This window comes from Aethalodelphis obliquidens, unplaced genomic scaffold (genome assembly GCF_003676395.1).
Source record: "Aethalodelphis obliquidens isolate GAN/ISIS:26980383/991018 unplaced genomic scaffold, ASM367639v1 scaffold32, whole genome shotgun sequence".
Taxonomy (NCBI): domain Eukaryota; kingdom Metazoa; phylum Chordata; class Mammalia; order Artiodactyla; family Delphinidae; genus Aethalodelphis; species Aethalodelphis obliquidens.
In genome coordinates this window covers 1,618,765-1,645,457 of record NW_020837976.1, presented here as the reverse complement: position 1 = coordinate 1,645,457, position 26,693 = coordinate 1,618,765, and the positions used below count along the sequence as shown (strand labels likewise).

Below are 26,693 nucleotides of genomic sequence, written 5' to 3'. Positions count from 1 at the left end.
CCCACCTTTATCTTAATGTAAATACAGAGGGATAGATACAGAAACAACTATATCTATATATAACTATAAACCAAGAACCCAGATCTTTGTTTCTAAATACCATTCCTTAATAAAAGGAACCAGGGCACATTATACAAAATCTGTGAAGATATGTTCCTATTTAAAACTTGTCTTAGAATGTTTTGGCCTTTCTTACTTTTAGCTATATATCTTTTCATGTGATTTACTCCTTTACAATTAGCTTTGTATATGTATATATATATATATATATACATATATATATAACTTTTTTAATGTTTAAAAAGTAAATGTTCATTGTGACCATTTTAAAAAGAGAAGTATATAGAAAAAACGCAAAAGTCTCTCAATGGGTTTCTCAGTTTTGAACATTGATTGAAACAGCTGAAATCTTTAACTTATTTAAAACATTCCTACAATAAATAATGAGCTATTGGGCCTCCCTGGTGGAGCAGTGGTTAAGAATCCGCCTGCCAGTGCAGGGGACATGGGTTCGAGCCCTGGTCCGGGAAGATCCCACATGCCGTGGAGCAACTCAGCACGTGCACCACAACTACAGAGCCCATGCGCTCTGGAGCCCACGCACCACAACTAGAGAAAAGCCTCAAGGAGATCTCGAAACAAAGACCCGACGCAGCCAAAAAAAAAAAAAAAAAGATGTTGGTCAGGCTGTGTTTTCACATGGAGGCTTAACTGGGGAAGAATCTGTTTCCAAGCTCATTCAGGGTATTGGTAGAATTTATTCCTTGCCGTTGTAGGACTGAGGGCCCCATATTTTTGCTGGTTGTCAGCTAGAGACTACCCATAAGTCCTAGAGGCCACCACTAGTTCTCTGCCATGTGGCCCTCTCCATGGGCAGTTCATATGGCTGTTGGCTTCTTCAAGGTGATCAGGAGAGCTTTTAGCTCCAGTCTGCTAAGCTGGGGTCACATAATATAATGTAATCCCAGGAGTGGTGACATCGCATCACTTTTACCATAGTTTATCGGCTAGAAGTCACAGGTTGTACCTGCACTCAAGGAGAAAGGATTATACAAAGGCATGAGCACCAGGAGAAAGAGATCACCGGGGATTGTGTTGGGGTCCGAGCTCTCATTTCCTCATCTAAATTAGAAGTAATCGTTCTTGTCTTAAGGAAGATTGTGAATGATCTTCTTATAGGGAAGAAACTTGGGCCTCTTCCATTTCCACCATCTTATCTTATAGACAAGGAATTGAGGCCCCAAAAGAGTAAACGGTTTGCCTGAGTTTGGTGGCTGAGCTCAGCGTTGTTTATTCCCAGGTCAGCATGCTTGCTACACACTGTGATGCCTATGAAGTATCTTATTTTATTTTATGATATTTTTCACTTCAAACTTAAGCAAAATGAAATATACTTGTATGTATTGGTGGGCAGGGTAGAAGGCGGGTGCAGGTATTGCAAAGAATGCTGCATGTAAATGGTCAAGTATGGCAACTGCCATGTGCATTTGAGTTTCTGGGTGTGCTCAAGTACAAGAGCCAGTGAGTGAAAGAATTACTTATATTCAGGTGGAGGCTAATGCGTACACTACTTCATTTAGTCATCTTAACAACTCTATAGAGCAGAAATTACTGCTCTACAGATTAAAAGATAAAACAGGCTCAGTGAAGATAACAATTATTCTGGGTACTGTCAACCATCAAGTTGCAATGACCAAATCATAGCCAAATAAAATAAATTGCTCACTCTGGCCCATTCCATTTCCCTATCACTAATTTATATCCTGTGAAATTTGTCATAGACTTGCCCTTGCCTTTTTTCCTTTTGCTATCTGAGCCTTGCTACTCCTGGTAACTTTTGGTGGGAGGAGCTCATAATAACGGATTGTTAAATCTTCTAATCCTTTTAGATGTCTGTATCTCCTGGCTTTAGTCATGTTGCCATAAATAAGCCTAGGAGGACCTACTTCATAAATGGTTTCTTGTCTGTATATTAGGTAACTGAATTTCCATATGTCTATAAATTCAGAGCATTAATGAACCACAGATAGGCTTTTAAAAATGTTGAATCCCAGTTCCTATTCTTGATCTCCTCATTTATTTTTGGGAACCACTTCTCATTTAAGGCATACTTAGCTACTTAAAGGATTGAGAGATTTAAAGTCAAGTATGAATGCCTTCACTACTGAATGTTTATAGACTATTTTTTCTCTTTTGATAGTCTTGGGGGCAACACAACTTCCTGGGGGAATGTAGGATTTTTTTTCACTACATAGTGCATCCTCCTAACATATCTTTGACATTAACTCCCCAAATCTTACAACTGCAGCGTACACTTCCTGGGCACCCTAAAGCTGCTAGTTTACCGGAAGGCTTAACCAAGACCCTTGCGGAATCGTTCAAGGTCACTGGGGCAGGTGCCCGCCCCGGGGCCTGAACGCGCGCTGCCAGGCCCATTTCCTTCTCCGAAATGGCACCCGCTCTCTCCCAACTCTGGGGGTTCACTCAGGCTGACTGCGACCCGGCCGAGAGAACACCATCCGCCGTCGCGGGGGTGCAAGCTTGGAAACGCGCCGCAAGAAGGTTCCTGAGTGGCAGGCGGTGGGGGGCGGACCGGGGGAAGCCGGGGCGGAGCCGGCGGAGTACGGCGTGCCGGGCTACGCCTCCCGGGGCCACTGGGCCGCGCCCGTTGGCGGAAGCCCGGCTCAGTCCGGCCGGAGACGCTCTGGTCAAGGGTCCGCGGCGGCGCCGGCGCGCCCGCTTTCGCTCCGTGCCCGCTAGCTGGCCTCCGGCCGCAGCACCCGCGCGCCGCGGTCCCCGGGCCATGCAGCGCTTAGCCATGGACCTGCGGATGCTCTCCCGGGAGCTCTCGCTCTACCTGGAGCATCAAGTCCGGATCGGTTTCTTCGGTTCGGGAGTGGGCTTATCCCTGATCCTGGGCTTCAGCTTCGCTTACGCCTGCTACTACATGAGCAGCATTGCCAAGGTGAGCCGGGGGATGGCGCGGGCGCAGGGCCGCGGGCAGCTCTCTGGGAGTGACAGCAGCAGGCGAAGCCGGAGGTGCCGCTGTCTGGGGCGAGTGTCTGGGGCCGTCCGGGGCGCCCTTTCCCCGGCATCTGATGGACGCCCTCTGAGCGCGCGGGACCCTGCTGACCTCGGCGCGGCGGCACTGCCCTGTCACCATTCGCTAACCTGGTAAAGCAGCTCCGCGATGCTCTAGCACTTCTGAGGATGACTCTCGTGTGTCAACTCTCTCCATTCCCTAGAAGGGTTTAATAAACCACTGTTAAGTTCGTTGTGTTTGAATTATTTGCATCAGGCTTCCAGAAGGATATGTAATAAGATGCATCTCGCGCTAGGGACGAGTTTGCGCTTGTTTCTGGTTTACAGTTGGCAGAAACTTTGTTCTGGACACCTCACTGATACTGGCTTTCCCCACAGAAGCCCCAGTTAGTGACAGGGGGTGAAAGTTTCAGCCGCTTCCTTCAGGACCACTGTCCTGTGGTGACAGAAACGTACTACCCGACGGTCTGGTGCTGGGAGAGTCGAGGACAGACACTGCTGAGACCTTTCATCACTTCCAAGCCTCCGGTGAAGTATAGGAAGTAAGTAAAGTTCCATTTTCAGTCATTTCTTCAAAATCACAATGTTTTGCATACTCCCAGTTTTTGGTTAATACAACCTCCGGTTTAGTTAAGTATATAGAAAAGCAAGGGGGAATGAAGGTGGAAGGCACGTCTGCCACAGACACACGCAGCTGCAGGAAAATATTCAGGTGTTACCTTTCACCACTGTTGGGGGGAGGTGCTCTGATGTAAATGGTTTATTTTCTAAGATGAGAGAAGTGTTTGGGGGTTACTCTTTTTCCAATTTGTCATGCCTCTGTCCCTGAGGACCTAGATCCTTTGATGATATGCATTGAGCTGGCAGTGGGGGTGAGAAGGACGCCAATTAATGTGGATTTTCTGTGATGGACCCCAGTAAAAGGACTTCATATTGATAAGCAAATGGGTTCTTGTGGATAATGTCCTTGAGGTGTTAAAGATATGGTCCAGAATATATCAGTAGCCAGGAGATTTAAATGGTGCTTATTATTAATTTTACTGAGTCATCTAGTCCCTCTAGAGTTTCTTTTGTTGCCTGGAACTTGCACTATTCGTTTGGGAAAACTCTTCAAGTTCGTAGATACTATGAGAGAAGTACTTTGAAGTGTTTAAGAAGCAAATTTTGTAATATGCTCTGTGAGGAGACTGCATTATTGAGTCAAACGGCTAGAGCGGTGATCAGATCAGCAGTTTACTTATTCAAGATTCTCTGTTGAATTATTTGGGTGACCTCAGTCAAATAGGGGTTAAATGCTGGGTATTTCAGAGCAATGAGGAAATGATTAAGATAAATATTTGAAGTAGTTTGAAGCCCATTTTTACGTACTATCTTTTACTGATCTTGCTGGAAATACTTTATTATACTAATTTCATGACATTCATGTGATGAAAGAAAGTGACGTGTGTGTTAGTGGAGGCTGGAAAGAAGTTATTTTGAGAGGACCAAGTAATGGCATATATATATACAGAGAGAGAAAGAGAGAGAGAATTAGGAACTAATATTAAGACATGACTTGAAACACTAAAAGAGTATGTATGTCTTTTGTGTTATTTCTTTCAGTGAACTTATTAAAACTGCAGATGGAGGACAGATTTCACTGGACTGGTTTGATGATGATAACAGTAAGTGTTATATGGATGCCAGCACCAGACCTACTATCTTATTGCTGCCTGGCCTCACTGGAACAAGCAAGGAATCGTATATCCTTCATATGATTCACCTTAGTGAAGAATTGGGATACAGGTACCGGTGAAAGATTTCTTCTGTTTTTCACTTAATTCATTCTAAATGAAGCTTAAATATGTCTGCATGTTTGTTTCCGAAATACTTGTTATTTCTTGCATGGATTATGCAATCCCCTAAATTATTATTTTTCCCTGCTTCCTCCTTCCCCTCTTTTTTCAGGAAAATGCATAACTGAATCATTGCACAGGAAATAGTACTTAGGCACTCAGCAGATTTCGGTTGAATGAATGCATGAAATTAGAATCACTTAGGAATTGACATAGGACCCAGGGCTAAGAAGCAGTAGGCCACAGTGAAGGGATTGCTAGGAGAATAGCAATTACAAACCCCTGAGAGACTGCCCAATGTCCCTCATGTCATACTCCACATTTGGGCTCTGGATGCACTAATCTTGCCTCATCGGCTCAGACCCCAAGTGTAAAAAATATTCAGAATCAGCTTGTAGGTCATCCTTATCTTTCCAAAGGTGATCTGTGCCTTTTCTGTCCACCTGAGTTTGCAGGCACACATGGCTAGGGTCCAGTTAATGATGGCACAGCATTTTTCAGTAATCATTATTCAACTCAGTCACCAGATACTATTTAATTTTTGCAAGCAACTTAGCAACTTTAAATTTCTGGTTCAGTTCTAAAATTTGAAAGCAGATTCATTGTGAAAGGTACTGCTTTTCTGAGCCTCAGTCTTTTTTAGCCAATGGTAATTATTGTAGTGGAACACTCTGAGTTGTGTTTAAAGCCAAGTTGTATCTTTTCTTAAACTCAAAACACTTGTTTTGTGAAAAACTGATGTTGACTTTATATTAATAAAAACATTTTGATATAAAGAAGAAAATGCCATAATAGCTAATTCAATTTTAACAAGTTAACTCTGATCTTTTACAGATAAAGTCTATTTTGTTCATGAGGTGACAGTCTCTTGAAAGCCTTGATATGGTGTTCCAGAATTATGGTTCCTATTAAATTTGCACTATAAGCAATAGCAGGAATTTATCATTGGATATCATTGGATACAATGTTTAAACACCATTCAGTTAGATATGAGGCTTGATTCCAATTTTTTGCTAAAACTTAGTCATGCTCAGAAAATACAGATTATAAAGCCTTTTGTACATATTTAAATTGCTGATTCTATACTTTGCCTGAACTGTCTCCCAAGACTTAGAAAGTGCTTTTAAAAACAATGTAGTTGACGGGGGAGGGGAGGAGGGAGAGGGATGGACTGGGAGTTTGGGGTTAGTAGATGCAAACTATTACATTTAGAATGGATAAACAACAAGGTCCTACTGTAGAGCACAGGGAACTATATCCAATCTCCCGGGATAAACCATAATGGAAAAGAATATTTAAAAAAAAGAATGTATATATGTGTATAACTGAGTCACTTGCCTGTACAGCAGAAATTAGCACAACATTGTAAATCAATTATACTTCAATAAATAACAAAAACAAACAAACAAAACACAATGTAGTTGAAACTCAAGGACTGAATCTCATAAGCTCTAGAGTTACCGGTATGCATGGCTTTTTTCCATTACTTGTAAAAGTTGCCAAATTTTATTACCATGGCTACTGTTACACTGTGCTTCAAAGCTGTAGGAAGGTTCTAGCTTCCCTAAGGGTTAAAATCTCTTCTACTGATTCAGAAATTTTATTGAGAATGTATGATAGAAGGAAGGCTCTACGCTGGGTACTGTGAGGAGATACAAAGAGTTGTGGGAAATTGTCCTTACCATAAGGAGCCTATGAGAGGGTAAGGCTGGACCAGATCACTGTCAGCTGCTTGAAGACCCAGCTTATTTGGGTTTAGGGAACTCTAACGCTGAATCACACTGGGCTTGAAGGTAGCAGAATGCATGAGTAAGCAATGACCGGTAAACTTTTCAGTGGCCTTTGGACCTATCCTCATTTGTTTTTAACTGCAAGGAATCTCTGAATCTAGGTCAGAGAGGGTTAGCTTTTGTTGTATAACAAACTCTCCCCAAACTTAGTGGCTAAAAACATTTCTGCTCACAATCTGTGGGCCAGCAATTTGGGCTGAGCTCAGCCGGGTGGTTCTTCTGGTCTTGGCCGAGATCACTCATGCATTTGTGGTCAGCAGCCTGGACAACTCTGGGTTTGGGAGCCATCATCAGGGATGACTCTTCTCAGCTCCATGTGGTCTCTCATCCACCATCAGGCTCACCCCAAGTTCACTGGGCAGCACAGTGTTCCAAGAGTACAAAAGTGACAGCTGCAAGGCTTCTTCAGGCCCAAGCTGAGAACTCTCACAGTGTTGCTTCTGCCATGTTGTAGTCAGGTCATGTGGGCACCCTTGAGTCAGGTGGTAGGAATTTAGCCTCCACCTCTTGAGAGGAAGGGCTATTAAATGTGTTTACAATCCACCACAGACAGCTAGGTAGTTTCAAAGACCACTGATGAAAAAAATGGATCTGGAACTTTGGCACAAGGCTGTGTGGAGTCCTTGGGTTGCAAAACAGATCTAAGTCACTGATAGCCTTGCATGGGATCCAGTAGGTAACAGAGCTTGGGGAAGGCTGTGTAATATGGGGGAATGTGCCTGGGCTTTAGAGCCAGGTCTGGGTTCAAATGTTGGAACTTCCACTTACTGAGTAACCCTGGGCAACTAATTTTTAACTTCCCCAAATGTAGCTTCTCACTTATTACAGAGTTTAAATGAATTAGAATGTGTAAAGTGTTTGGTTTCATGCCTTGAGCAAAATGGGTCTTTAGAAGTGTTTTGTCTTCCTTCCTAGACCTTCTGTTCCCTGAGCAAAGTAGAACATTTTTTTATAGTTTAAAGAGCAAGTATGAGCAAACCTACCTCTTGGGAAACATCTAGTTTCCTTGCAGGGATGCTTTGGTATTATGTTAATGTCTCTTATACAGTAGAGCTGCAAAGGCAGCACGAGCACCCCAATATCATGAGGGTGCACTTGCCTCAGGCCCCAGTTACTATCTTATGTACAGTTTGAGTATGTAGGGAGGGTCATGGATTCTGTCAGTTCACCAGGGAACCATTGATGCTTTACTTGTGAGATATGATTTAGACTTTAGAGAAAACCTAACTCCTGGCATATGGACAAATGAAACATAAGGGTTTACTGTTGTTACTGTTAAGTAAATTTTTTTCCTGTACCTGAAAACTAACAAAGACACAACACAAAACTTTTCTGTTAAGGTCCACTAATTCAAAATTAATAATGAAAGGAAACTAAGCTAAGGTTTGTTTAAGGTAATTGTGAGTAAAGGTTAAGAAGTCAAAAGTAAATGGAGCTGAGTGGGCAATACTTGGGCTGCCTTCATTGGCAGAGTCCATTATGTACTTCCCTGAATAAACTTGCCCCTGAGAGGAGAAGAGAATTTGCTGAGCCACGCGACCCACTCATTCTTCAAAATTGTATCAGTCAGGTAAGTCCTTCATCTCCTGGAGGACAAGTGAAGTAAGAAAGGCCGGGAGGCCAGGAGTGCATTTAGAGAGAAGCCCTCATAGAAACCAGAGGACTGGACAAAAAGTCATTCTCTCTAATAAGTTACACCCATATGATTGATAAAGTAGTTAGAAATCTCATCCATTTCTTCAAGATTTCTTTTTAAAAAATTCTATTCGGTAATATAGCCGAATAGATATTATTTTGTATACCAGGACAATATCCTATTTTCTTAAATCTTTTACCCATTCTCTGAATTAAGTTACAGCATTTCAACTAAAGTCAGGGAGAAAAACAGTAACTCTGAAAGCATCTTAATCATCTTTTACTCTGACCTCTTTTACTGAGAGCCTTCATCTACTATTTTATTCCACCCCCAGCTAATATTAAAAAAGAGTGACCCATCCAGAATTATGTACTAATAAACTCATTGAAATCTAGGTCAGTCATTAAGTATTTTGGTATAGTAAAGTACAGTATCAGAACCTATATTCCCAAAGAGCATTTGCACAGTCTAGTGGAAGTGACAAAGAGTATTCAGTAGTAGGGAAGAAATGCATTAGAGAGGACCAGGATTGGCAACAAGTGACAGAAAACTCAAAATAACAGTGACTTAAACAAAATACAAGTTTATTTCTCTCTCACGTGAAAATCCAAGAAGGTAGATCAGGACTCTATAGTGTCAGAAAACTAAGTTTCTTTTATCATGTTGCTTCATAACCTATGGCTGCTTCAGCTCCAGCTATCACATCTGCCTTCCAACACCCAAGAAAGAGAAAAAAGGGAGACTAGAGAATGCAGCATCTCCCTTTAAGGATGCTTTCCAGCAAGTATGCGTACCAGTTTTGCTTTTGTCACCTGGGCCTGCTCTTCCTTAGCTGGAAGGGAGGTTTGGAAGTAAATCTTTATTTTGGGCAGCCATGTATCCAATTGAAATTGGGGGATTCTGTTACTGAGGAAAAAAGGGGAGGGTGGATATTGGGAGATAACTGAAAGTCTCTAGCGCTGACTGGTCAGAGTGTTGCAAGTGCCAGGATTCTGGACTATCAGAAGCAAGCGAGACATTTTACAGAGAGAAGAAATAGGTCAGCAGGGTCAGATGCAACCGAAAGGGCAAGGAGAATGAGGGTGGATAAAGCACAATTTGAGAAGATTCATTAGAGCAGGAGGAAGGAAGCCCAACTGCTGCGGCAAAGATGACCTCAGGAGACCACAGGAGACAAGAGCAGGAGTGGGTCACACATTTTTTGTTTGTTTGTTTGTTTGGGGTTTTTTTTTTTTTTTGGCTGCATGGCTTGCGGGATCTTAGTTCCCTGACCAGGGTTGGAACCCGGACCTCCTAAAGTGGAAACGCAGAGAGAGTCCTTACCACTGGACCTCCAGGGAATTCCTAGGTCACACATTTGTTAAGTTTTGACAGAGAAAGGAGAGAAACAGCAGAAGAGGGCAAAGGGATCAACTGAGGAATTTGTCAAGATTGTAGGCTTATGTTTCAAGAAATTTCCTTCTTGCCACATTTACAAAAAATACTTAGAAAGCACTGATTTTCTTCTGTGGTTTGATAGGATCAAGATCTCCTGTCCTTCACTGCAGAGCCCACTATTGGTAGCAAGGATACCATTGTCCATAATTTATCTTTCTGAGAGATTTGAAGTGGGAGATGATTTTAAAGAGGTTAAAATTTGACTACTTTTAAATATTCCATCCCTTTCCAGTTTGGAATTTGGGCCTACACATTTTTTATTTAGAGGAAGTAGCACCAGTGGAGACTAAGCTTTAGGTGACGTTTAGCATTTCCTGAAGCATTAGGAGTACATTGGAGGGTCATCCAAAGACTCTTCCTGAGGGAGGAAGGAAGGGGAGATTGAACTAAGGAAAATCAGGCAGTGAAACAAAAAAGACAAGTTTTGACTACTCTCCAATCTAAAAGCAGTGTCTTAGATAAGATGTCATTTTAAATTAACACCAGAATGTTTTTATCTCAAAGTATTTTTATCATTTGTTGTTAAAATAATTTGATTTTTAAAGTTTTGAGAATGAGTCAGTTAACTGATTATTCATGAGACTGGGTAGATGAAGTAATGCTAAATGTTAGAAAGCACTGAATGAAGAACTTAGCTTATTTCATGGCATTTCTGGAAAAAGTTATGGTGGATACCGACAAGTGATCCTATTCTCTAGGGAATAGAGCTGCTGGATGTTCCGCTATAAAATGATACCTTAATTAACAAACTTTCAGGGACAAAGCTCTTTTTATCAGAGCTGGCATGCACTCAAAGGGCACCCTATGTTCAGAGCACCCATTCTCTTTGGAAAAAGAGACTTTAATGTCACTAGTTTAGACAGCACAGGGCAGCGTAGTGAGCTAGTTAAGTGGATCACTGAGTCAGATCTGCCTGATTCAGATCCCAACTCTGTTACATACTACCTGTGTATCCAGGGATGAATTATTTAGTCACTCTGTGCCTCAATTTTCTCATCTGTACAGATAACTATACTTCATAGGGTTATAAGGATTGCATGTAATGTATATGAAGAACCTTAGCCCATGATGAACATTTTTTAAGGTATTAAGCTATGAAAGTTAAAGGAGTGAGTCAGGCCATTGTCTGGCTTAGAAAAGAGCCTTGCTCTTTTAGTCTGGTCAGATGGAAGTGAGGTACTTACTGTCTCAGCCCTACTACCAGGTGAGAAACCATCCCAGGAGGGCCCAGAGATAGCAGGGTGCTTGGCCAGGCAGCGGGTGGAACAGGGAGAAGGAGGGCAATGCCTTGCTAATTTGGAGCGGCCGCTGGAATCTGCATCCTGGAACACATACATGTCTCTGACTCGGTTTTGGGAAATAAAGTTGCCAGCAGTGATCTGTGACACTGGAATAATTCCTATTAGTTCATATAATTAGTGTAGAACACTTTTGTTCTTAAATAGGGTTTTCTGTAGGTTACTTCAGCTGGGTCTTAAGTTAACAGAAGGTACAGAAATACCAAAGAGACCTAGCTAGAATTCAAATAAGTAAGATAAAATGTGAGAACGTCAGAAAGCAACTGAGTAAATGTTAGGGAAAATGAGAGAGCTAATGGGAAAGAAAAAATTCCAGTAAAATGTTTTAAGAGATTGCTGAAAGAGAACTCTTGATGTTAATTGTCTAATAAGGTTTTTAGCTTCCTCACATCAAAGATAACTGACTCTTTTTCCCCTTGTGGCCACTAGTTTTGAAATATTATGCCTAATAAATTGCATTTAATTAAATATTAACTTGTTGGTCTTTTTTTGTTTTAAATTCATAGGGCCACTTAGAGCTTATGATCAGCAAAAAATAATTAGAATTGCCATTTTTGTTTACTATAATTAAATTTAGCTTAGTTGAGTGCCTGCTGCATGATAGGCCCCATGCTAGGTGCTATACATAGGCTATCTTATTTAATATGTACTCAATTCCAAGATATGTATTATTATCCCCATTTTACCAACCAAAAACAGAGCTACAGTGTTAGTAATTTCACCAAAATTAGACAGTGTGTGACAGGGTTAAGGTTCACCTGTACAGCCTTGCTGCAGAAAAATGTATGATTTCTGTTAAGCTATTTGAAAACTTGGTCATTTTTGAAAACTCTCCTTTACTACTTTTTTACACCCTTAGTTGTCTCAGGCTCCTAACTTGGGAACAACTAGCTCCTCAAATCCCATGATTGTTGCCTATCAGGATAATGTAGACCTGTAATATCATAGGACTCAGTTTTATGAGGAAAATTCAAGACAGGACAGGCAAATAAGGCATGTTTCCTACACAGGGAATAGATTTTATAGGGAAAGAGTTGAAACAAGAGAATGAGAGAATGAGGTTCTTGAATTATGAATGTAACTTTCAGTGTTCTCCATTACCGTGTGATAATCAGGAGTTGGGTATTAATACAGTCAGTAATATATTCTTGTTAACTATGTGTTTGATTTCTGATGCTTCATATTCTAGAAGGTACATGAATTATGTTTATCTGTCATAATGCCTTTATGACCTTAGTGAGGTTGGAAATGTTCAGGTATTATCATTTTTTAAAAAGAATGTGTATTATGCTGTTGGATGTAGTATTATATAAATGTAAATTAGGTTAAGACAGTTGATAGTGTTATTGATACACTTTATACCTTTATTAATTTTTTTGTCTCATTGATGGAAAGTTGTTAAAATCAACTATGATTGTGGATTTTCTATGATTCCATTTAATTCTGTCCATTTTTGCTTCGTGTATTTGGAAACTCTGTTATTACTCACATATACATTGATGATTGTTAATCTTCCTATGAATGAACTCTTATGTCATTATGAAATGTCCTTCTTTATCTCTGGTTGTGATCTCAATCTGATGTTACTGTAGCCACTCCAGCCTTCTTATGCTTACCGTTTATGTGATAAATCTTTTTTTATATGTTATCTTTCAAAATATCTGTATTTATATTTAAAATGTATTGCTTGTAGACAGCATATAGTTGGGTCCTGAAGGTTTTATCCAGTCTGACACTTTCTGCCTTTTAATTAGAGTTTTTAGTTCAATCACATTTAATGTCATTATTGATACGGTAGATATAAAGTTTATCATTTTAGTATTTGTTTTCTGATTTTTGATTCCCTCATTCCCCTTTCACTTTGCTCTCTCTTTTTGAGTCGATGAGTTGTGTCTTTTTATCAAATTTGCAAAAATTTTGGCCGTTATTTCTTCACATATTTTTTCTGCCCTATTCTCTCCTCTCTTTCTGGGACCAAAATTACATGTATGTTAGATTGATAATATACCCAAAATCAATGAAGTTCTACTCATTTTTTTCAATCTTTTTTTCTCTCTCATCTTGAGATTGGAACGGCAATTTGCAAATCCAGTGAACTTTTTATTTTAGATATTGTATTTTTTTAATCTAGATTTTCCATTTTTGATAGGTTTTATTCCTCTGCTATTTCCTTTTTTTAAAAAAAATCATTACAAGCTTATTTTCTTCTGTGTCCTTGAGTATAGTTATAATAGCTGCTTTAAATCCTCACCTATTAATTCTAACACCTGGACTGTCTCAGGATCAGTTACATTGATTATCTTATCTCTTGAGTATGGGTCATGTTTTTTCTGTTTCTTCATGGTCTAGTAATTTTAGATTTTGTTCTGGACAGTTTGAATGATCCATTGTAGAGACTCTGAATTCTGTTATATATTTTTAAAAGAGTTTCTATATATTTTCTAATGACTGGTTTTTGTTTATCAGGCAGACAATTTGGGTAAACTCAAATTCAAACTCTGTCCCCTCTGTAGTAGACAGCAGCTGAAATCTCTGTTCAGTTTTTCATCCTTAATTGGACTGCTTAGAGGCTGCATCACAGAAGGCTCGGCCAGACTTTGTGCCCATTTTTTAAATCCAGAATTTAGGACTCTGCCTCTATATCTCTCTCTTTTCTGAGATTTCCCCCTTTCTCTAACTTTTATAGTTGCATCAAACTCTGTTTTCTGGTTTTCAAGCCCATGAGATTGAACATTTCTACTTGACCTTTATCCATTACTCAGTAATACCAGCTGATGCCTCCCCTCAGACAAAAAGCTGTGAAAAGAAACTCACCCAATGCCATTTTTTTCTTCCAAGTGTCAACTCCCATTTAGTTTCTGCCTGCTTTGGTTGTTCTCCATTGCCTTTATAATTTAGCAAGCACTTCTTTTTTATTCTATAGAAGGGTTGGCCCAGTAGGAGCTACCATGACATTTCTGGAAGCAGAACTTCCTTGTCATCTTTTCTTAACCTGTCATTCTGAACCCTATGCCTATTTTGATGCTAACCTATTTTTCCATCTTTATTTTCTATCGTTATCCTACTATGTAGTCATGTTTCAGCTAAAGTGATGTATTTTCTCATCCCTCAGAAACTTTTATACATTCCTACCTTATATCTTTGCTCACATTGGTCCCTTCAGCCCATATCATATCTCACATTTTCCTTCTGCTGAAATCTTTACCATTTTCTGAGTCTCAGCATAAGATCTATTTGCCTTTTTCATGAATCCTTTCCTAATGAATTTTGCCAATCCTAACCTCATAAGGCTTTATTATCTATACCACTCGTTGGACATTGAATCACATACTGCCTTGTGATATCACTTTTGTTGTGGTCACTCATCTGAAAGTATAATGCATTTATTTTCAACCTAATTAGATTATACTCTTCTTGAGGCCAGGAACCTTATATTTTTATTTTCTTTTTCTCCTACAAGCACTAACTCAATCTTTAATTCAGTAACTAATCTGTTTAATAAATTTTTGAATGAATGAGTCATTCCAATATTAATATTCATGTAAAAGGCCTAGAAGACAATCTGGCACGTAGTAAACACTAATAAGTATTATCTGTTGTTATTATCTAAAACCAGCATAGTGATCTCTGAATATTCATCTCACTCCATCCTTTGCTGATTATTATTTCTATTCATAGACTCAAAGACTTGTGGAATCTTAGAACTGGAAAATTTTTAAAGTTGTATGATAAAATCCCTTTATTCTGGTAGATCACTGGGCTTGAGCAGACTCAAGGTTATCTGTCCCATTTCACTGTAACAGTGGTTCTCAACCAAGTGGTTCTCAGCAGCCCTACTACAAAGAAGTATTTGATCCAAAATGTCCGTAGTGCCCAAGGTTGAGAAATCCTGTGCTGTGGGTAGCTCTCTGCCTCTTATTTAACCTTCATTAAGTGAAAATCATCTGCTTTCCTAATTAACGTGTTCTGTTGTCATAAAAATTTCTCAATATCAGATTTTTATTTAGTATTTCTTCTCTTTATTTATATTTTCCCTGTTTTGAGAGGAAAATTTAAATAGTTAAAATATGTAGGAAAAATAAATTTTGCAGAACAATTTCCCTCTTAGACATACCCTTTAAAATTGTTCGGGAGAAACTGTAAAACTTATTTGGAGAGAGCTGTTATAAAGTTAAGAGGGGCTCATCAAATGTCTTAGGAATAGTAGGTGTTTCACAGCCTGCTCTTTTCGTTTTACTGAAGTATCAAGTGTCCCCTGATGACGGTCAGGGCAGAAAAGGGGTTAAACGAAAGCAGCTAATTGCTTATCGCCAACTGGAGTGGGAGAAAGGGACCAAAGGGCAGCCGTCATTCTGCCTCCCTCCATAGCTGCTCTCTGCTTCATCCTCCCTTATTTCTCTGCCTCATTCCCAAGGCTAGAGGTATATACAGTGATGACAGTTACTGATTGAACATTGTCAGAAACAAAGACCTATGGAGACTTCAGTACAGTTTCTCCTCTAGCAAGAGATAGCAGAGCTGTGATCCACTTTTGCCTAAAGGAAAGTTACAAACATCCCAGTCTGTAATTTGGAAGAAAATCCCAGATGTATAGGCTGCTTTTTCCTGAGTTTGCAGATCATCGTCTTCTTTCCCCTCACTAATTCTGCTTCCTTCTCTCAGGGGCAGTCACATGATGGTATCTTGCTCCAGAAGCCATTTTTATCCTTATGTAGTGTTTGCACTTTGAAAGTGGTTCTTTTCTGAATGACGGGAAGCTTCGAGGTTCAAGGTCACAACTAACTTTAGCCCTGATTCCTGTTACTTAGGAGCTTATGCAAGTAAATACAAGTGGCTGTGTCTTGCCATTCTTTTTAGCAAGAAAAGATTAAAGACTAACTGACCCTACCTAACTTTTCTGCATGTTTTTATAGTATATTTAAAATCTTTCTCTGACTAGTTAATAAAATGTAATATTTCTAGCCTTTTCTCAAATCAGATTTCTGAGATATTAGAACATTTTTCTTCTTTTTTTAGTAGATTTAATTAATTAATTAATTTTGTTTTTTTGGCTGCGTTGGGTCTTTGTTGCTGTGCGCGGGCTTTCTCTAGTTGCGGCGAGCGGGGGCTACTCTTCGTTGTGGTGCGAGGGCTTTTCATTGCGGTGGCTTCTCTTGTTGTGGAGCACGGGCTCTAGGTGCACGGGGTTCAGTAGTTGTGGCATGTGGGCTTCAGTAGTTGTGGCTTGCGGGCTTAGTTGCTCCCGGACCAGGGCTCGAACCTGTGTCCTCTACATTGGCAGGTGGATTCTTAACCACTGCGCCACCGTGGAAGCCCTGTCACATATATTCTTAATTACAGGCTTTTTGTATTTATTTCTTCTGTGTTAAATACATCATGAAAATAAGGATAATAAATGCTTTAAATACAAAAAGGGGAGGGGTTAAATTAGAACCTTAAATGATCTTGATTGATTAGCTAAGCAGATAGACAAAACAAAATGAATTTTAATTGACATGAATATAGATTCACTAAATCAAAGAGAACCCATGCAGACACAAGTCAGGATTTTGTTTGAGGATGGCAAAAATACATATCTGGGATTATGGTTGATGGAAAGTTTTGTCAGTGCAGAATGACTGTGTAAAGGTTAGCATTGTGCTGCAACTACCATTGCTACTAATTAGTTAACTGTCGTTGTGTACTTACTGTGAGCCAGCACTGCTCTAAAGCCCTTTACGTATGACCATTGACCTAGGAGAGGCAAACAGCATTATAGGACACACAGCTAGTCTTTCCTCCCCTAGGTCAGCTGAACACCAAGCAGTAGCATAGTGGGGGCCCAACCTTCCAACCCAGATGCCATGCTCCTTGCAGCTCTACCTGTAGTGATGTTCTCACCGCAGGTAAAATTCCAGTGTCTGTGTTTGCCGAGCCTTGAGGGAACAAGAGCTGTTTCTCAGGATAGGAATAGATGCTTATTAATGTTGCAAATAGAATAGGTAGAGGACATATTTTTTTTAATTTGAGGCAAAAACATTTAAGTTTGACTTGTATTCAGAATTGTTTTAATAATACTTATTGGAGGCCTACACATATACATAGGAAGTAGTTGTAAAAATTCTGCTTTTGGTAGGAAAATTTAACATCACTTTGATACACAGTTTTCTGGTTTGAACCTACATGCTGAATTTAGAGAACTAGAAATGTATTTTAGTGCATTTAATGAAATTATCAAGCATCCTCATTTCTTTGGAACAGATTTTTAAGAACCTTTCATGCTCTAAAACAGTGCCAATAAGATGATTTTTATATTATATTGTAAGAATCATGTGTAAAAATAACAAAAATTACTTTCCTGGTTTTTAGATGTGTGGTTTTTAACAACAGAGGAGTGGCAGGGGAGAATCTCTTGGTAAGTAAATCTAAATTAATCACAACAGCTTAATTTTTAAAAGAATCATTTCCAGTTTTATAACAAAAACATATTCCTTTTATTTAAGATAGCTTATTATGTAAATAATACAAGTTCATTGTGGAAATATAGGGATAAGAAAAAAAGGAAACCCATAATTATATGACCAGGGGAATCCCCTTAGTCTATGTTCATCCAGATCTTATATTTAAATTTTAAAATGTAATATATTTCTATTTTTTAAATTAAGGCTTTATTTTATAACTTAACTTTTATACTTACCATATTTTAGCATCAATAAATATTTATCTACATCATTTTTAATGCAAAACATATTTTCTTTAAAAATTAACTGGTACAAAAAAATTAACCACTACAGTAATACATTTTTAACTAAGAAATTTACTGTCATCATGAAATGGACTGACTGCATGTTATATGCCTATTTGCCTGCCACAGTTTACATGGAGGAAATATTATTTTAAATCAGCTTTTTTCCCCTCTAACCCCTAAAGTTTTTGCTAGGATAGAAGTCCTTCCATCTCTTGGAAAATCATCACTCTATCTGATGTTAACCTGTGAGTTGGAATGAGAAATATTACACCCATTGAAATTTTCTTGAAGCTTTTCAACTGTTAGTCCCTCACCACTTTCACAGGTCAAAGGCAATTCTATCAGAATAGAAAGAAACTTTTTTTCTGGGTCATTGATAGTGAATGATACTAAGACTATAAATAATTAAGTCATAATGGAAATAAAAATTTACAATCATGTCACTGTGTCAGTACATTATGAGAATTTGGGGAAAAAAAAGAAAAGAGCTCTTGCACTTTCCTTTATAGTAAGTTAAGTCCTGGAGAGGATCAAGAGCAACATGATTTCAAAAGCTAAAGTTATAAAGTGTTTACGGTCTCACTCAAGCGCCTTGTGAAGGTGAAGGTTCACATTTCCTTACTTAGTGCGGCCCTTTAGGAATCTTGTAGACAGGTGGTAGGTATTCTAAAGGGAAAGATTTGAACTTGTCACTCCGGCTCTGGACTAAGCAAATTGTTTTTGTGCAGCTCTTGTCTGCTGTGTGTCCTTCTAGGTGCTTCCAGGACACAAAGATGGGGACGACATGATCTGAGGCTCTCAAGAAAATAACATGCTGCAAAGTAAAATCCATTCGGTTCCATAAAGTGAGAGATAAGGATCTGTTCATTTAGCAAAGCTGTGTTGTATGCCTAAATCAGGCACTGTACAAGGCAATAGAGTGAGGAGTGCACACATTATTACACACAACCTGAACCCTTACTTAGGAGCTTTAACTTAAGTTTCAGGAGATGGTCAGATACATAAAAATATACACAATACAGTGTGACCACAGGAAGGTTTATTAAGGCTACAGAGCATAGAGGGAAGGAGTAACTAACTGCCCCAGGGGAGGCGGCAGAATATCGCAGCGGAGGTGAATTTGAGTTGGATCTTGAAGGCTATGGTATTGAACCAGCAGAGGGGATAGAGGAGCTTTCTCAGCATGAAAAGCAAGGTATTAAAGAGCGTAGTAGCAAGTACTTATTTGTGGAGGGATAAAAATGATGATCATTTTATCTAATGTTTGTTGAGTCCGTAGAATATATCATTATGTCTTTTTTTTTCATTATGTCTTTTTGTACTCGATGTTCAGCAATAGAAACAACCCCGTGATTTAGGTAAGTGTAGCCACCATCATCCCCATTTTCCAGATGAAGAAAATGAGGGACAAATAGGTTAAGAACTTGCTCTCACTGAGAAATTCAGAGCCAGGATTCAGACCCAGGTAGGCTGACTATGTGCTTATGTTCTTGACCGTTATACTGTGCTCCCTCTCATTACTCAGGAAGTGATAGGAATTCTCCCAGAAGGGTAGGGCCAGATTTTGAAGAGTCATGTGTAGAATTCCAAGGAACCTAGTATTGAACCATTGACATTTTTTTTTTAAGTTTGGTTTTATTGAGGTATAATTGACATATAAAATACCTTGGTCATGGTCATGTTTTAGAAGGAGAACCATGGCAGAAAAGTGATGGAGGGGAAGGAGGCTGGAGGCTGGGAAATCTGTTAGAAGGCAGTTATTAAAGACCTATCCAGAGTGTGAACGCAGAGGTGGGGGGGAGGAAGGGGAGAGAACAAAAATGAGGGGTATTCATGGGGCAGAAAGAATAGTATGGTGGGAAGTGAAGAGACGGGAGTCAAGGTTGGCATGTCTAGTTTTGCTGACTTGTAAAAGGCTAATACGGTGAAAGGTAATATTTGCTGAAATAGGAAATTTAGGAGAATTTGCAAGCTTTTGGTGTCATCAAAATAACAAATTCAGTTTTAGATATTGAGGGTGCTTTTAGGTCATCCAGGTGGAAATTTTTCATAAACAGTTGGATGTACTAGACTGGACCTCAGAAGAGACATACAGGCTGGAGAAAGGAATGGATTATTGGTACGCAGTGGAACCAGGAGGTCAGGAGTGGGTGAGATCGCTTAGGAGCCATTGGTAGAGCAAAGGATAGACTCTTAGAACACAACAAATAGGAAGGAGGAGAGAAAAAGAGGAGGAGGAAGCTTGAAAAACTTTCTGCCCTGAGCATTTAAAGTTAATTGGAAATTTACTTTGAAAGAATGCAGCAACCCAGTAACTTTCACCCATAAACTTGCATAGATTTTTTAAATATCTCCAAGAACAGTTTTGGGAGATTTTACAAAGGGATGGTAATTAGATTAAAAAAATTTTTTTAACTTTTAAAGAATTCACTGAGTTCTAAGTGAGAGGATAAGAGTAGCTTGATCTCTGGCGTCTTATACAGTGCATCGGGTTGAATTCTGATGAACTGGTACCTCCAGCAAATATCTGTATCATAAAGGCTAATGCCATCTAACTTAAGAAAAAATAAGGATAGCAAATGACTAAAACATAATTATATCCTTTTAGAATAACTGTTTTTGAAAAGAAATTAAAGGGAGTAAATGAATTATAATTTACTATATACTTCTTGTAACCTAATGGATCACAAAAATGAGATGCCAATATTGATTATTAGAGCTAGGTTTGATATTTAGATCCCTTGATAGTCCTTCTTCTTTCTGCCTTAGAGCTATAAACAGTTCCTGTTTCAGACTAGAGTAACTCTATGAGTATTTATACCTTACCTTGTTCCAGAAAGGATTTAATGTAGCTCAGACCCAGAGTAAGTAAGACCTTAGGGTAGGCATAAAAAAGGACAAAAGATGAATCAGCAAAGATCAAACAGGAAGGAACCGATTCTAACTGAAATTAACCCAAAAGAGCTAGTAAAGGTTAAATGGAATTTAGGGTAAGCAGCTCTCCTAGGAGTGGAAGAAATGCAAAAGTAAAAGATTTGCTGAAATATGTTGGTGATATACTTAGAATTTATAGGGATTACTATGGCTCCTGCAGAGCAGAATAAGAAAGTAGAAAATTTCCACCACCACATTGTCCTCATTTCCAATTAGTCATTGCAGGATTGAGAGAAAGCCAGAAGCCTTGCTCACTAGTAAATGAGAAGCCTGCATGTTGCCCTTTCTGGGGCTCTGAGCTGTAGAGGACAGAGAGTCCTAGTCTCAGTAGACTGATCCTCAGATACTCCTGCAGGGTTCTTGGAGCCCTCAAAGTAGACGGTGCTTTTATTTTTTTTAATATTAATTTATTTGGTAGCACTGGGTCTTAGTTGCGGCAGGTGGGCTCCTTAGTTGTGGCACATGGGCTCCCTAGTTGTGGCTCACCGTCTCCTTAGTTGCGGCATGCGAACTCTTAGTTGCAGCATGCATGTGGGGTCTAGTTTCCTGACCAGGGATCAAACCCAGTCCCCCTGCATTGGGTGTGTGGAGTCTTAACCACTGAGCCACCAGGGAAGTCCCAATGGTTCCTTTTCTTGCTCTCTGCAGATTGGTTTTCAAGACCAGGAATCCAGGAATCCAAGTTATCCACAAACTCCCTAATATTAATGATTACTTTGTGAACTGTCATGTTTCCAGCTTAGTTTAGGAATGATAATCTACAAAGAACTCAGCCAAACCTGAGTTTGTTGAATGCTACACAAGGGTCCCTCTCCTTTTGTTTATAGGATCATGCAGACTTCTGTGTCCCTAAACCCAACCAGAAAACTCTCCTAGCCACTTTGGAAAATACTCTGGCAGTTTCTCAAAAACTTAAAATTGAGTTGCCGTATGATGCAGCAATTCCACTCCTAGGTATATACCCAGCAAATGAAAATATATGTTCATACAATAACTTGTACACACTTACTTGTAGCATCATTATTCATAATAACCAAAAGATGGAAGGAATCAGGATGTCCATTAATGGACAAATGGATAAATAAAATGTAGTACAGCCATGCCATGGAATGTTTTTCAGCATTTTAAGTGGAATAAAGTACTGACACATGCTACAATATGGATGAACCTTGAGAACATTATGCTAAGTGAAAGAGACCAGACAAAAGCTCACATATTGTGTAATTTCATTTGTACGAAATATTCTGAATAGGCAAATCTGTAGAGATGGGAAGAAAGATTAGTGGTTGCCTCGGGCGGAGGGAGGTGGGGTGACTGACTGCTAATGGTGGAAGGTTTCTTTTGGGGGTGATGAAAATGTTCTAAAATTGTGATAGTTGTACAACTCTGAATATACTAAAACACACACACACACACACACACACACACACACACACACACACACATACTGAATTGTATATCTTAAATGGGTGAATTGTATGCTATGTGAATCATGTCTCATAAAGCTGTTAAAAAGAAAAGCCTCCATCAGGTTCTTTCCCGTTCAAGGTAGAGCTGGTGAGGGGTCGGGGTGGGGGGGCAACAGTGGAGCAGAAGCCAGAAAATACTTTAAAGCGGTGCAGCTCCAAATGCAGTTTGTCAGCCAACTTTCACTTCTCGAACTATCTGACACAATCCCTGACAGTATGAGGGGCTGCGAGAGAACGTAAGCCAACTGCGGCTCTGAGCATGCTGCTGAGGTGAGCTGATTATTTTTTTTCTCACAGAAATACTCTCTCGGTGAGAGAAGCAGCGTGCTGATTTATATTCTGATGCCAGCCCCTTATCTCACCCTGGACTGGCACTTTAAGTAGCTCTGCTTCAGGGATCCTCTAATCCTAAAAACCTCATTTAGTAGATGAGGACACCGCTGGAGAAGTGGGGTGACAGGCTTGACGTCATAAAGCTGATTAGTGGTCTTAGGGCATGAACTTAGACTGTCCAATGTCTTTACGTTGCAGCTCTGGCTTTAAGTCAAGTCAGGCGGAAAAGAGGGTAGAGATAAAGAGGGTTTTCAAAGAGAGGGATCTTGCCTCAATCTCCAATGCCTCCGGTGGTTATTTAAGGACTCAGATCTTGAGAAACCTGCTCTTGTTTCCTACTGAGCTTTTCCACCTCGGAAGCTAATGGGGTAGGAGGGATGTAGGGCTCTTTCCCCTCCTGGGCCCTGTTTTCTGAAGGGGGCATTCACAAGGGATTAAGGACTGTAATGGTCTGAGGGAGGAGGGGCATATAGCGCATGGCCAGCCAAAGCACAGTTCAGTTGTCAGACTTTCACCTTCAGGCACTGCCTTTCCCACACTCAGTATCTTCTTACTGAACACCACTGTGTCCCACCCAAGTCTGCCCTTTCCTGAATGCTCCCCCAGATAACCTCTCCCTCCTCCCTCTACCCATCGGAACAACCCAGGAAGGTTGTAAGCCAGATGTGGATATGAATTCATTGAATCGTATAGAATTTTCTTCTAACACTGATAAGTCCAGTTCAGTAATATCAACTGCTGTAAGTGGTGGGTATGCAAAAGATTGTGCAATTCTCTATATTTAAACAATTTTTAAATAAAAAGAATGTTTAAGTAAATAAAGAATTTTAGGAATAGTATATTTTTTAGGAATAACAATGATAATTTTAGGAATAGCAACAGTGTAATAGCTAGCTACCATTCATCGAAGGCTTCAGCTGTGCCAGGTGTTCCTCTATGCCATGAGATGTTTAGCAATACTTCTCTGTGCACTGCAGGGAATCCCCATAGAACTAGACTTCCCTCTTCCCAAGTGACTCTAGGTAGGTTTTGTCATTCTTGTCAGTGCAGCCTCCTCCTCTCTTGGCTCAGGTCTCACCCTGTTTCTTTATTCTCTTCGAGCAGTTGGTTCTCAGCCCTGACTGCACAGTAAAAGCCTCTGGGAAGCTTTGAAAAAGTACTGATCCCTGGATGCCATCCCCCAAAGATTCTGATTCATTTGGCCTGGGCTGGAGTCCAGGTGCCTGTGTTTGTCCTAAAACTCCCCGGTGAGTCTAGTCTGCAGGCAGGGCTGAGGTGGTGGGTAGTCCCAGGCTTCCTAGGACCCTGGCCTGAGAACTCCTGCCTGCCTGGCTGACAGGCTCTAAGCCACTAACAGACTGTGCTCATTTATCAGTGTCGCTTTGTAGCATGACTGCATAAGCATGTGCCATGGCTATCCAGAACGTTAGCAGGAACACGGCATATAGGCTATCTTGGCCCCAGCATTGGCCAGGATATTTCTTGGGGCCCTTTGTTTTGTGGTTGGTTACTTTAAATAATTAACAAATTCTCAGGCAGATTTGGATACCTGGTCATTTTATATGCCTATCAATGTAGGCGAAATGATTATTCATTAAAGTGCTGGTTTTATTTACATATGCACATACATTTGTTTTCTCTGACTCTTTGTTTAACAAACTCAGTTTCCAAAAATAAGATCAATTTTTCTAAGAATGATTTGGGTAGCTCATTAGGTACTGGACTGGGAGTGGGTGGAATGAAAGCAAAACAACACAACAACAAAAACACTGTAGAGAGCGGTTAAAAAGCATAATTCGTCCTATTATAAAAGTATTATTCCTTTTGGGGTAGCCTACGTTCACACAAGAATCACAGAGTTCACGTAAACAGCATCTTATCAAATATTTGAGTACAGATCGTTAAATACTAGAGAGAAGACTGTAAAATGAAATATTGTAAGCTCTTGATGTTCATCAAGACATTACAATAAAGTAAATGTGAAATTTAAGTGATTTTTAAAAAGACATTTTTGTGCCTTTTCCAGTTTTATTTTTTTCTGGACAGAAAACTGAAATCTTTTTACGAGCTGGCCTTCTTCAGTATTGGATGTGTGGCAGGTATTGAGAGAAGGGTCCTGGGTTATGGCTTTTTCTGCAGATTAGCAAATTAATCTGCTCCCAGAATAGCTAGGGAAAGTCAGGCTACCTGATTAACAGGGTGAATTTTAATTTGTTTCTATACCCTCCCAAAAAAATTTTTAACGAAATTTGCATTTTAAAACAAAAGACTTCTAAATCAGGACAAGAAAATTCTCTTTCAGAATAAGGAGAAACCGGTTTGTCTACGTTTTGGAAGTTGATTAAGGATAAATTAGATGTAGTTCATAGATAAATATAAAATATATGCTTTATTCTTTTCTCACCTATTATGTATAATTAGAATTAATTTTACTTCATCATTCTCTTCTATGCTTTTTAAAAAGTAACCTCTAAAAAGCCATTTAACAAATTACTATTGTTTCTCTCTGATTGCAGTTGCAGTTGAACAATTTGAACAATCTTGGTTTGTAATTATTGTCAAATTATTCTAACATAAAATATTGGGTTGGTCAAAAAGTTCGTTCGGGTTTGTCTGTTACATCTTATGGAAAAACAAGAATGAACTTTTTGGCCAACCCATTATTTATGCCCAAACGTCTGCTGAAGGTTACCTATCCTTTAGATTTTCTGCATTTTTCAAGAGTACCTTTCCCATCCTCTTCTCACTCTAAAAGGAGCTTTCATCACCCAGCTGAATCCTGCCAGGTCTTCCTTCCTCCCTTTAGGGATTAGATGCGGCTTACTTTACCTCTGTTCTGGAAGTATGAAATAAGAGGATAGTTGCTGGTGGTATTAGCAGCCCTAGCAACTGAGAATTAACTAACATTATTTTTAATCTAAAAAGATGCTATAGGGGCTTCCCTGGTGGCGCAGTGGTTAAGAATCCGCCTGCCAATGCAGGGGACATGGGTTCAATCCCTGGTCCAGGAAGATCCCACATGCCACAGAGCAACTAAGCCCGTGCACCACAACTACTGAGCCCGAGCGCCACAACTACTGAACCCCACGCGCCTAGAGCCCGTGCTCCGCAACGAGAGGAGCCACTGCAACGAGAAGCCCGCGCACCACAATGAAGAGTAGCCCCCATTCACCGCAACTAGAGAAATCCCGTGCGCAGCTACGAAGACCCCAATGCAGCCAATAAAATAAAATGAAATAAAATAAAAAGATGCTATAAAGTTATGTCTTCAAACCTGAGGAAAATTTCTGCCAGGCCTACCAATTCAATGTATTACCCCCATAAGTGTCTTTGCTGTGTATCCTAGGTGAATTCTTTCTTTAATGGGACTCAAGTCCTATGAAGAAAGAAGGCATATGATGTTCCCTGTTGGAGCCCATCAAGTAGCAAGAGGTTGTGTGGTATAACCACGTAGGTTTGCATATCAGAAGTTACTAATCAGGTCATCTCACTTTCAATCCTGTGTGTTTCCATTCAATTCAACAAGTATTTATTGACTGTACAGAGGTGAGCAAGATAGTAATAGAGAGAGCCTCACATATAGATAGTAAGGGCAGGGAGCAGGCTGGCCGGGACAAGTAGGGGTAGAATTGGGAAAGGCTGTGAGTTCCTGGAGAACAGGGGCCAAGTCTGACCTTTTGTCTGACATTTATTCAATTTTTTCAAGGCATGATTTCAGCAGGCAGAGTTGACGGTGAAGGCCACTTGGCAGATGAAGTTTACACAGGTGGCAAGGATATTAAGAGACTTAGCAGGCAAGAGAACAGCAGTGTCCCATGGACCAGAATCCATACATATGGAGGACTAGTAAAACGCAGAGCTGGAAAGGTTACTCGGCATATTGTGAAGGGCCTTAGCAGAGGACTTTGGATTTAATTCAGTCAACAATGGAAAGCTAATGAAGAATTTTAATCAGAAACACTGTCATGATTAGAGCTGGAAGTGTTCTTCAGGAAGATTAATCTCACATTGAATGGGATGTATGATTATGGATGGTGATTAGGAAAGGCTGGCAGTTAACTAGTTCAGAGGTTATCACCTGGTAGTCCAGGTGAGAGGTACAAAGGCCTGGGAGCAAAGACAGCTGGCGCCACACCCTTTCCACACCTTTTTCCCTTTGGTGCTTACCATTCCCATCTTGCCTACCTGATGG

At 39.9% G+C, this 26,693-nt stretch overlaps 1 protein-coding gene across 2 annotated transcripts in view; it reads left to right on the top strand.

Moving 5' to 3' along the window:
- Positions 1-2,572: 2,572 nt before the first annotated feature.
- ABHD3 (abhydrolase domain containing 3, phospholipase) overlaps positions 2,573-26,693 on the top strand; it is a 38,606-nt gene continuing 14,485 nt past the window's right edge. For both annotated transcript variants that reach the window (XM_027127584.1, XM_027127583.1), the window contains exons 1-4: positions 2,573-2,965; positions 3,421-3,584; positions 4,645-4,827; positions 17,387-17,432. In XM_027127584.1, coding sequence (XP_026983385.1) covers positions 2,804-2,965; positions 3,421-3,584; positions 4,645-4,827; positions 17,387-17,432 — 555 coding nt within the window. In that variant the 5' untranslated portion in view covers positions 2,573-2,803. The remainder of the gene's footprint in view (positions 2,966-3,420; positions 3,585-4,644; positions 4,828-17,386; positions 17,433-26,693) is intronic.